We start from the raw sequence: 12,411 nt of genomic DNA, 5'->3' as shown, positions 1-12,411 counted from the left end.
AAAAATGGCTTTATTTTTAAACTACAACATTCATAATGTAAGTGTAGCTGTAAGTGGAATGGGATGGAACAGTGCCATAGTACGTGTAAGTAAGTACAGGTTAGCGATACTGTAGTGTAATTAGAGGCATTTTCAAACCCAGCTCTGTCTGTGCTTTTTATCACTTGAAAACGTATCTAACCCACAGCCATTTAATTTCATTTTCAGGCAGTAGTGTTTCCTGCTGTTAGGAATGTCGACTGCTATTTTCAGTGTGATTGGAGCTGGGTACTTTTTTCAGCCCTGGGTGTAACATTTTAATAGAGGGGGGAAAAACGACAAAGAAGTATGAAACCGTGGGTTTGTCTTTTAATCATTTAACATGACACATTACAAGTCAAAAGTACATTGTACTGTACAATAAGTAAATAGGTTTGTTGTAATGTCTTTTCTTTGGATCAACCAATATACACATCTGTCATTTTACATTGCAGCAACTGATTGCATGTGAAATGTGTCACAAGAAAGGCAGACAATTTGTCACTGAAGCATTTTTTTTGTACAATTCTCCCTGTAGTCAAACTCCATGCTATATAAAATAGTGTAGGATGAATGCAAATATTCCTTTTATGTTTCTTTCACCTTTTTTGCAGGTGCCGGTAACAAGAGAATACTAAAAATAAAATGACTATGTCTAAACAAGATACATAAAGAGCTTGGAATGCAAGACTTACATTAAGCTAAAATATATGAAACTACATGTGGATTTTGTCTATACTAGACAGTACCCAGTTTCTCATCATAAAGCAAAGAAATGTATTTAATCAGATTTATATCTTCCTGGATGCATGTTTTTATTCCCTTAACTTTGTGTCTTGTACCTACTAGTACAGAAAAATGTACTAGTGTAGTACATTTGAGGATAAGTGCAGCACTAGTAGGTACAAAGGAGGTAAAAATCAGGCAGAACCATGACAACAAGGTGTAGCTACAGCTAGTTACAGCTCAGTCAAACCACAGATGGCCAAGAGCAGGAATGAGCTTGATAAACAGAACATCACAATTTCACTGCGACACTGCTGGAAGGTGACGTCCACAGGTCTCTCTGTGTATTTAAACCATGTCTGGACTTCACCTCCCATCAGCACCACTGAAAAATGAGATGCTCTGCCTGTTTGAGGGCCCCAATCCCTCGGAGTTGCACATTTTGAGGACATGCCCCACCCATCCCCATGAAGGAGAGCAAAATGTGAGATTCAATGCCATCCACGTTAAATCACACAGGCTCACCTGTCACGGCCCAAACTGTCCCACTCAGTCTTATTCTGAAGTGCATCTGCACTTGCAGGCTGAAGCTGGAGGATGTCACAGGTGCTATTTAAGAAGTTATTTCACTTAAATAACAGTTTAACTCTTTGACCAGATGTTGGAGACATGACCAAGAGAGGTCCTTGGTCGTTTAGTTCCATTGACTGGTCAGGGCATATCTCAGTGTGCAAAGTTAGCTCAGCACAGAAGACCCTAACTGTATTCAGCATTGTGTGCCACTCAGCCCTTACCTGACACATCAAGACAAATTAAAAGTGCTTTCAAAATAAAAACCATATATATATATATATATATATATATGCAGTCAGTGTTATATTTCAGCTCAACCTGTAACCAAAATAGGGTTTTCTTTTTAAAGATTAAAATTCAAATAAAGTTGGATTTGACCACAATCAAGTTTTTTTTTCTTTTTTCTATTTTTACAGAAACGGTTCTGGAATTTTGGCCTTCTGTTCCCAATGCTTTAGACTGCATGAGTTCTAAAGACACAACTTATATTTGATTTGAGGTGGGGAGTAGTTTCCCTAGAGTTTGAGGAGCTGTAACAACGCTGTTGTAGTTCTTTTTTTTCTGCTTTTCTTAAAATTCACTGAATGGTAAATTGAGAAAAGCAGCCTTCTTCTCCAGGAAGGGGCATGGAAGATATTAGTGAGTCTATCAAAAATACTGTTATTCTTAAAAAAAAAAAAAAGAAACATACATACACAAAGATTAATAAAATCTACACATCAGACTAATGGCACTTACATGTACATTATCAAGTACAAAATTAAAAACATACAAACAAAACAAGGCTGAATTTAAAAAGGAAAAATACTCTTTTTAAAGGTTTGAAAGTGCTAGAATTCAGATAAGCTCACAGAAACCTGGAGAGAAAAAACTGAAGAGATGACAAGAGCTTTCTTCTTTTTTCTTAAAAAATGAATATGCTCAAGATAACTTCACATAAAATTTCCAGGTTCAAATCAATGTAATAATTTTAATTAAAATGGTATGACCTTCACATAATTAATTTTAATAAAATTGGTATGTTAACACACTATCAGGGCTTCCTTGTCTCTTGATGGAAAAAGCAAAAACTGTAAATGTTACTTGTGTTGGTACTTACGATTCTAATATAATGTGGTTTCGGGAATTATTTGAAGATTAAATTAAGGGAAATTGCTTTGTCAGATGTGCATACATGCATATGCCCTGTGAAGAGCAATAGCATCATTACATTAAATTTCAGCATTTAACAGATACAAAACTCATTGGCAGTAAAGATTTGGGTCAGCTGGTGCTGGATCAGTTATTAAAGGAGACTAAATGACCCTAAACAGCAGATGAAAGAAGATTTATAAATGTAACCCTCTGTCAAAACCATTTCCCAGGTTTTAATTTACAAATAAACCATTGGTAATTATTTTAAACTGACTGATTCAAGCACAAACTGTAACATACTATGAAGAGAATAGGGAAGACAATGATTTGTACCACTGGAGAATACCCTTGGTGACCTCAAATTTCACATGTACAGTATCAATATCAAATGTTTATCATAATATTTGAATAAGCAATTGTGCAAATTGTAGTTCCTTCTCCCCAGGTTTTTGGTAAGAAAAAATAAAATGAGGTGATGCGTTGTGTTGTTTCGAGGTCCTGTTTCAATAACAGAAAAAAATATTTCATATGACAACAAAAATAATAAGCAATATCCCAACTGGGTGTCCCATACTTTGAATGTCAAAGACCACACTGATGGCATTTTGTTCTTGATATTGTAATCATTTGCTATGCCTATACCCTTTTTATTCTATTTTCAATCTAAGAAGCAGCCATACACATTACAGAGAAGAGGAAATGAAGGTGTAAAAGAGTATTGCTGTGCACAGTCTGCTTTAGACCTAGCAGTTTGAAATAGTTTATAGTGGTCTACAGTTACTAAGAACCATAGCTTGAAGCAGCAGCTGAACTGTTAATGTATTGTGAATTATTTCTCTTCTTTCATAGATTACATGCATTTCACGGCACAAAGGGGGAAGTGGTTCGGCAAATTGTCTACTGTTTTTAGTCTCAGCATTTTGAAGGTGATGATGCACTGATGTGTTGCTCACACACATAATGTAGTCAAACAGACTCATGTTGTGGAAATAGCTTTTTGCACTTTCCCTCTCCTTCCTTTTTTACATTTTCTAAAGACAATATTTTGAAAGCAATAAACCAACATTGACAATTCAAACTGTCAACCAGGAAAAGCCTTTGAATGGTAAAGCCGAGGTTTGTATTGTAGTGTCAAAACGTTATTGCCCTAACTGAAGCAAGTTACTGTGGCCAGAAGAGCAGTTTGGAACTGGCGATGGTGGAAGACATTTTGTGGTTCAGGATAACTGAACACTTTGTGTTTGTGGGGCATTTGAGGTCTGTACACAAGTACTGTGCCTAGCTAGGAAAGCACAGCTGTCCACATACTCTTAGCAACGGTTTTGTTTGGTTTGAAAAGACACCATGCACTACAGTTTATAACTCAAAACAAAATATGAAAACTGAAATGTTCCTTTGCGTTAAATGTTCTTCACACAACATGAGTCAGCAATGACATGCTATGGTTTGTTTTGTTTTTTCTTCTCTTTTTTAAGGAACCCTGTTAAAACTCACTTCTCATGGTGCTTCAGTTCTGACTGCAAAGCAGTGGAGGATATTAACAGGGTTCAACTGACCCTCATCAAAACGGTCAAAATCCTGCCATTTGGATTTTCATCTCCATAGTGAAGTTGGTTTTTGCTAAAAAAAAAAAAAAGAACAAAGAAAGAGGGAATAATTACTTTAAATTTGTTTCACATGAGAACTTGTCCAGTAGAGGTGAAATTATATCCAAAGCTAACAGGGCTAAACATATATTCTGACAATGCTGAGGTCGCCATGTTGTGAGAAAGTAGAGAATTCATAATCAGCTTTTTGTACATATGGGTGTTTCCATTATGCCCTCTTTTAGAGGCAGAGTAAAATGTAAAACACTAAGCCCTTCCTAATTTGGTATGTTGCCATATTTTACTTCTGTCTATCCACAGTTGAGGTTCTTGATTTTTTTCTCACATACATGAAAGGGAAACGAACATAAAATAATGCTAATAGAGAAAGCTAATACTTCATCCATGTTTTGATCAATTAAATGCAAGATACACACAAATGTAAACCTGCCAGACAATAAAAAAACCATCAGCAATTTGTTTTTAATAATCTATCTACCTACTTTACACTTTACTGAAATAAAAGCAATTATAATATATATTTTTGATGTTGTATTTTGTACACTGCAAAAATATTCTTATACAAGTTTTAATTGTCATTGTTATTTTTGTTTACTATTCACATATGTCAGGGTTATTATTACCATGAATTTCTAGGAAAAAATAAACTGCCTAAGATATATATATTTGATTCTTCTCAAGATTTTTAACACAAAGCGGGTTGGAGCAGAAGCTGTCTCTCTGTCTTGTGAAGGCCCATCAAAAATTAGTGCCAGAAGGAAGATGGTGTAGAAGATAAAAACCAAATCACTTTATGGGATCATTAGGGCTATAGGCCTGTTTCGGTTTCCTGGACTAGTTTCCATATTAAAAGGCTGCTGGCCATATTACAAGGTTGGTGGCTTATTTGGTTTGGTCATGTTTGTTGCTGGATTGTTTTGGCTGGAGAACCACAGGGGAAGGGCTAGCCACATTTCCACAAGTTTTTGGAGTCGCTCAGCCAGCTCCAACAGGTGAAGTGCCATCTGCTGTAAAAGTGCTTCACTTAACAAAGCCTCATTCTGTCTCCCACTAAAAGTAATTTTCCCTGGACTGTCGTATCACACAGAATGACAGCAGAGAAACTGACATTTGTATAGCTTTTCTTTAAAATAATCTACCATCTCTCCTTCGTTCTCTGCAACTTGCACTTCTGCAAATGTGTTTTTCAATGCTGAATCACTTCGCTGACCAAACTGTGTTCAGTGTTGCAATGTTTTGCAATGATATAGCTTCATAAAAATGGCAAAAAAACGTTCTCTCTGTGTCAGCCAAACACCAGATTAGAGAACAGAGACTTGGACACTTCACACTACTACTGTGGCATCTTTATGTATATGTCGGATTTAAAAGGACTCTTTTGCTCCTTTGTGAATCTTTCAGATCTCATCAGAGTAATACTTGCTATTATATGAACATTCCGCAAATTTGTCTTACAACAACAGATACGCGTTTGCTTTTTTAAAAATAGTTTCTATAATTTGGTTTAAACAAAAACATTGTTAGATTCTAATAATAAAGAGAAGCACTGCTCTTTTTATGCATGGTTGAGTCTTATCCATCTGTGAGATACTCTGAGGTGACTCTTCCCTTTCAAGTGTGACCTTTGGGCTTGATGTGATTACTTCACTCCTCCACTAATTTTTCACTCCTGTCTGTGAAGACAGTTTACGTTCAAGAATAATTACTTCAAGACCTTACTGGCAAGGGAGAAAGGAGAGACAATGTAGCTGGTTACATCTCACATTTGGAAAAGCAAAATTATCATAATCCACTTCAAGCTAGTCTTTCTGAATAATAACACAGATTATCTTCTCTAAATTAATCTTTGTAATTTTTTATCAATATTATTACTTTATATAGACTGCAGTACCATGCCTTCTGGCTCATTGATGCTGCCTCTAACTACAGAAAGGGGTAGGGCTGGGGAAAGGGGGGTTAACAAAAAAACAACAGCTAAAGTATTGAATGCAAGCCTAAATAAAAGCTTCTTAGTCTCTTTTTTTTAATAAAGGGTTTTAGCTTCCTCCGGGCTCAATCAAAAGCTTTTGTGCGCTTTAATTAAGGCTTCTAAGTGTTCAAGTGTTTTGACCCCTGACCCTTGACCCCTGGACCCTGGGTGGCAGGGCAGAGTGGGGAGCGGCCCTCACTGAAACGCCTGGTGGAAGCGAGGCAAGGTGGTCGTGCTGAGACTGGTGCTGAACACTGGAGGGAGCGAGTGCAGGGGCCCCAGGCTGAGGCCCCCACTGGAGCCCTGGGGCTCCTGAGGTTGCGGTTGCAAAGAGGTAAGAGGCGCTGCGTGGGGCTCGGCTGCGTGGGAGGAAGATGAGGATGAGGAGGAGGAGTAACCCATCACCAGGCCACTGGCACTCATGGGGGGGTTGTAGGGGGGCAGGTTGAGAGGCAGGAAACCCAGCAGGTGGGAGAAGTCCATGTTAGCAGCACACAGAGACTCGGCAATGACGGCCGGGCTCTTGGACAAGAGGTGCTCCCCACAAAGATCATCCTGCAGGGCCTGAGTGTGCTCCAGCCCCTCCTTAGGCGGGGAGTTGCCATGGGGCTCCACTGGGGGTGGCACTGGCAGGCCACTTTGCAGATCCATCAGGAAGCTCTCCATCTCCACCTTCAGGGGCTTCTCCAGTAGATATGAGGTAGATCCAAGCTGGTACTTGGGTGGTGGCTGGGGGTGCTGCTGCTGTTGAGGCTGCTGGAGGGGAGGGGGGGAGTGGTGGTGGTGATGGTGAGGGTGGGGATGGTGGAGAGGGGAGGGGGATTCCATGTGGCAGCCCATTCCCATGGCAGCAGACAGCGACCCAGACACCAGAGAGTGGTGGGACACCCCTGAGTTGGACATAGCCTGCAGGTGGGGGTTGTACATGCCCATGGGGAAAGCACCGGGGAAGGGCTTGCCCATCAGGGAGTCCTTGGAGGGGCCCATACACATCATGGGGCTGAGCTCCTCTTTTACAGGGCAGGGCGGAGAGCCGGTACCCAGCAGGCCCAACATGTCCGGCGGCTCCGTCTTGATCTTCAGCAGCTCCTGCGAGTGGCTCTTCTTCACATGCCGGGTCAGGTGGTCCTTGCGGCCGAAGCGCTGGGCGCAGTACTGGCACAGGAAGTCCTTGCGGCCGGTGTGCACCACCATGTGGCGTCGCACGTCCTTGCGCGTGTAGAAGCGGCGGTCGCAGTGGTCGCAGGGGTGCTTTTTCTCCTTGGCCCCGCCCGAGGACTTTCCCGAGTGGCTCTTGAGGTGCTCCAGCAGCACGGGCGTGCTCTCGTAGCTCTGCAGACACACCTTGCAGGTGAGGTCGCCGCTGGTGGCCGCGTGCATGGCCATGTGGCGCTTGTAGCCCAGCTTGGTGTTGTAGTTCTTGCCGCACTCTTCGCACTTGAAGGCCTCTTTGTTGGGGTCGTGGGTCTGCAGGTGGTTTTTCAGGTGATCCTTGCGGTGGAACATCTTCTCACAGAATGAGCACTGGTGGGTCTTCTGTGGGGAGTGTGTGGCCATATGCCTGTGGAGACATGAGACTATGGTCAGCATATCACACGTTGTGTTTATATATGAAGTGTGAATGGAAAAGGTGTCGCTGGCTGAAGGTGCAATATTGGCCACTGATCGCACAATGAGTTGCCAGTTCGGGAGTAATACAGAACACTGAACACTTAAGCAGAGTCTACACATTTTAATTTTGTTCATGTAAAAACTATTACAAGTTTACTAAAAATCTTAAGGAAATTTTATATATGCACAATGAAAGTGGAGAGCAGCTTAGAGCAGCATGCCAGGTAGCAACTTGACTTAATTTAGTAAATTCTTAAAAGAATTCTTCTTCTGATTTCCATTCAATGGGCAGCCAAAGCCAAAGACAAGTGACCAATCAACAACTTAATGTGACAACAAGAAAGGGCTGATCTCAGTGAGCTGTTTGCTTTCGAACTCAAGCAGAAGCCAACAGGAGAGTCATAGAAGAATGCAATGCAAAAGTGACAACAGTGCCACAAATGCATGCTATATCACTGCATGTTAAAAAAAAAAAAAAAATCATATACTATATATAATATGCATGCTTTTCACATTGTTAGACACAGAAGTGGAGAGAGGTTAGACAGGTCAAGGTGCAAAGTTGATTACTGTCTTCTGTGACCTCTTCCTTCCTTTGCTGTGATTTTTACCTGAAAAGCTTGTACTTGGAGACAAAGGCCTTAATGCAGTGCGGCTGGGAACAGCGGAAGGGCTTCTCTCCCGTATGGCAGTAGGCGTGGAGGCGGAGCTTGTCCTGCGAGCTGAAGAGAACCCCGCACACTGGACACACGATCCCGGTGGCTCTTCCCGCACTCTCCCTTTCCCTCTCTCTGTGTCTCTCCCTCTCCCACTCCCTCTCTCTGTCCCTCTCTGGCTCACTCTCTCTCCCTGATCGCGGCGTGCCTCCGAACAGCTTGGCGGCGGCTCGTCGTTCCTCTTCCTCCGGGCTCAGTGCGGTAATCTGGCGTGGGGCATCGGCGGCAGCAGCTGCCATGGCAGCCCTAGGGTGCCGGAGCCATGAAAAAATGGCTGTGCCTCCCCTGCCTTCCAGGCTCTGCTTGGGTGGTGGCTGGGTATAGTAGTGAGTGGGGTACAGGTCACAGCCAGGAGCTGGATAGGATTCAGCCAAGGCTTCTGTCTGTATCTGCACAATAAGCATGTAACGTCATGTAAATGTTTGCTGATTCAATCTACTTCCACATTCACAGTTTTAGTGCACACACAAACACAGTTAAAAGTTGTACATGTTTTACGTAGTGCAAAGACCTTACCTTCTGTGTGTCTGCAGGTGTGAAATTTCTTGTGAGAACTGGTGTGTGGATTCCCCTTTCTCACCCGGTTCCAACAGTGGCAGTTGGGGGTGAATGAATGGTTTTGCTGTACATCTTCACTGTCCTGCGGGGAAACAACCATCAAAGTTTCAGACGGCCTTTGCCATATATAGCACAAAACTGTTCACATTTTAAAACCCAGAGCCCTCCATGGATCAGTCCCTCACACTGGCTTTAGTGAAGGGTCTCAAAAAGGGCTTTGATCCCCTATAGCAATTTAAAGTTATTGAAATAATTAATGGTAAAATCATATAAAATTAATCAGAAGCTACATATAAGATTTTCCAGTAATGCTAGATAAGTCCCACAACTGTTTACTGCAATAGGAACAAGAATAATGACCAGATATCCTTCCAGAGTGCACTAAATCAAATGTTTGTTCAAGGTGAATCTCATGTTTTTTGTGGGTTTTATGGGCAGGTACTATAGGGAAGTAGGTGTCTTGATGAACAGTCAAAGCTGTGTTGTGTACACTTGACTTACTTTCCATTGAGGTTTTCTTCTCAATTATAGCCTGTGCATGTGCACATTTCCCCAGAAAAAATGTCCACAAACTGCTTTTATTCAAGCAGAAAACAGGCCATGTACAACCAGTAGCTGCAGGCTGGTGCTTTTTGGAGGCCCATATTTCCACAAAGCAGTGTAAGAACACTTTTGAGAAAGTGGCTTCCAAATTCAAATAGTGAATAAGCACAAAAAATGTAAGCACTATTTACAGAAAACCCTGCTTTCAATTGGTTTGTTCACAGCCTTTCTTCGTCACAAGGGGGCACTGTCGGGTGATATGATATTTACAAGTCATCTTAATTCTTTTTTTTTTTAACTTTTCATTGAACTGTACACTTACAGTATGTTTAACAGTTAGGTAAATCCAAATCCAAACCATTTCCTAACAGCTTTATGTTCACACTAATGTGGTGTCCAGTTTATTTAGTTCTGTCTTTTCAATTACTTTTTAATGTGTTGCACTCCGATTCGACAAGCCTTGCTTCCCTAGAATGCATGAAGTACAAAGTGGGCTTTGTGTGCATGTATGTACATGTATGCACATGTTATGAAATAGGATCAGGCTCCCATAATCCTAAAGAAAGCAGTGAAACACAAACAGTCCCTGGGGAAAAATGGTTTGAAACACAAGTGTACACATTGAGGAACTTGTTCCTGTCACATGAACTCCAGATATTTGAGCTTACTGTATATGTGCAAATATTGAATTACCTTTTTTCTGTTCTAAAATAGCACTCCACTACAACATTTGAAATGTATGTTATAGAAAAGCGTAGTATTGTTGAAATGTAACATTGTGGTAACACTGATTTCATTAGACTATGAATCAACAGTTTAGTGACATAATGGTTGCTAGATTTGTATACCACTACATCAGACTCCATGCTAGGCATTGTACAAAGCTGCTCTACTTTCAACTTTAACCCCAGTGACCACTGATACACCAGAATACAAATGAACATATACCCATGTCAGTATATGTATATGCCTTTTGGTATATGGTCTGGCTACATAAAACCACTATATTAATTCAAAATCCTGACTCACTGTGGATATTTAAGATCCCATAGCACTTGATCCCAAGGGTGGTGCTGTTACACTATTGCCCTGGCCTAATCTTTTAATCTTTTAACATAGCTACTTAATCAGTCTTCAACATAATTAGCTAATTACAATACTTGCCTTGCCATTGTAAGAGCTCTGGTGCAAAATGGTGTCACTGCATCATCCAGGTAATGCATGCAATAGGAAAGAAAGTGAGAAACTCTCTTTCAATGCAGCACTTTGGCTATTGTTGGCTAAAAAGCACTGTATCGATGCAAGTCCATATCCATGCAAATACATAAACAAGAGAGACACTGTCACAAAAGAACATCTGGCCGGATGGCAAAAAAACAGGTGGCCAGGTCCACGGCAGTGTTGGGCCATAACGTCGCTAAAGCAGTGAAGCTACTAGCTTAATTACTTTTCCCAGTAGCCTACTGGTAGTGTTGATATTTCCAAAACCAAATAGCTTTCTCAGTACTGAAGCAGTTTCAAGTTATATCATTACATTTTCCAAAGAATTTCCAAGACTCAAACCCAACACACACACACACACACATAAACAGTTTTTATGCATTCATAAAAGAATACACCATACATATATAGAATACACCAGAAATATTTCACTTAACTACAATAATCTCTGAGTTGCATCCCTTAACATTTGCCTTAAAATAGTTTCAATGTAGCATACTACAACTTTCACCATGCAGCTTTCAGCTTCGCAAGTTACATTTTTCTGAGAGACAGTTTGGATACAGCTAAGGTACTTTCTGAGGAGTGTCTGGTAGCTTAGCTTGCTACATTTTCCAAGTAGCTTGCCCAACACTGGTCCACAGTCACAGACAGGAAGCTACTGTATATAATGACATTCCCTGAGTTGAAATCAGTGTGGCAGGGTTAGCACCTGAATGACCCGAAGTCAGATGAACACTCTCTGTACCCAATCCTACCCTACGCCTGCTGTACGATGTAGAGTGATTATAAATGTGTGTACAGGTATAGTCTGTGTGTGTGTGCATGTGCGTGTGTATGTGTGTGTGTGTGTGTGCGTGTGTGTGTCTAATAGGAGCTAACAGAGTGAATATGAATGTGTGTATGACTATGAATGAGGGTACAGATTCACTCCGGCAGGCATGGGTGTGGGGCTAAGAGGAGCTGACAGCTGCTGCATGGTGACATGGCCGTCACACAGCAGGCCTGGTGAAGGGGGGTGACACTCTGCTCTTTGAGCGCCATTGGGGAACCCTGTTCCATTGTTGAGCTCCACCACGATGCACATTCCACGCCTCGGCAAGATCCCTATCTCGCCCCTCCACAGCACTGCAGAACCTCCTCATATCTCCTGCATGTACCTCACCAAACCAAACTCCCGCCAACAGAATCGCAGTAGCCTTCCACCACAGCACTGCCTCCAACATTTCTGCATTGTTTAAATATTAAACGCTCTTTATAGTCGTTTAGTGTGATGCTTGGAGAAAGTCCCCCAAAAAGGATAAATTAGTAGTACATTAAATTTGTTACTACACACATTTCATCAGAGAGAAAACGTCTGTTTTTCTGCTTGCAATCAAGCGTGTACGGAAAACTTCGAAAATATTGTTAACACAAGTGGCTTATATATTTTTGTAAATATATAACAGCACTTTTACTGTAATCATGTTTTCAACTGAAGGTTTTTATGAGATACCTTTTCTGTTATAGCACATAACACATGGGTTTGCTGGATGCTCTCTTAAGAAATTACATTCAATCTGAAACATACTTTTATATATTACTGAGTGTTTTTACTCCCACTGGAAAGTAATGTTTATCTCACTTCCTGGAGTTTGGGGGTTCAGGCTTGATCAGTCCACCATATTTTACTGTAAAGCCTCTTTGTAACTGTCTCTCTAAAAACGCTATATGAACAAAACAAATGTAATGTTTA

At 41.1% G+C, this 12,411-nt stretch overlaps 1 protein-coding gene across 2 annotated transcripts in view; it reads right to left on the bottom strand.

Annotated features, from left to right (window-relative positions):
- Window positions 1-326: 326 nt before the first annotated feature.
- Window positions 327-12,411, bottom strand: part of plagl2 (pleiomorphic adenoma gene-like 2) — a 34,936-nt gene continuing 22,851 nt past the window's right edge. The window contains exons 2-5 of one of the 2 annotated variants that reach the window (XM_064298103.1): window positions 10,620-10,656; window positions 8,871-8,994; window positions 8,250-8,743; window positions 327-7,588 (exon numbers count right to left, since the gene is read on the bottom strand). In XM_064298103.1, the coding sequence (XP_064154173.1) occupies window positions 6,223-7,588; window positions 8,250-8,593 (1,710 nt within the window). In that variant the 5' untranslated portion in view covers window positions 8,594-8,743; window positions 8,871-8,994; window positions 10,620-10,656 and the 3' untranslated portion in view covers window positions 327-6,222. The remainder of the gene's footprint in view (window positions 7,589-8,249; window positions 8,744-8,870; window positions 8,995-10,619; window positions 10,657-12,411) is intronic. The other variant, XM_064298102.1, reaches the window with a different exon arrangement.

Source organism: Anguilla rostrata, chromosome 11, assembly GCF_018555375.3.
Source record: "Anguilla rostrata isolate EN2019 chromosome 11, ASM1855537v3, whole genome shotgun sequence".
Classification (NCBI taxonomy): Eukaryota; Metazoa; Chordata; class Actinopteri; order Anguilliformes; family Anguillidae; genus Anguilla; species Anguilla rostrata.
This window is presented reverse-complemented; position numbering and strand designations above follow the sequence as displayed.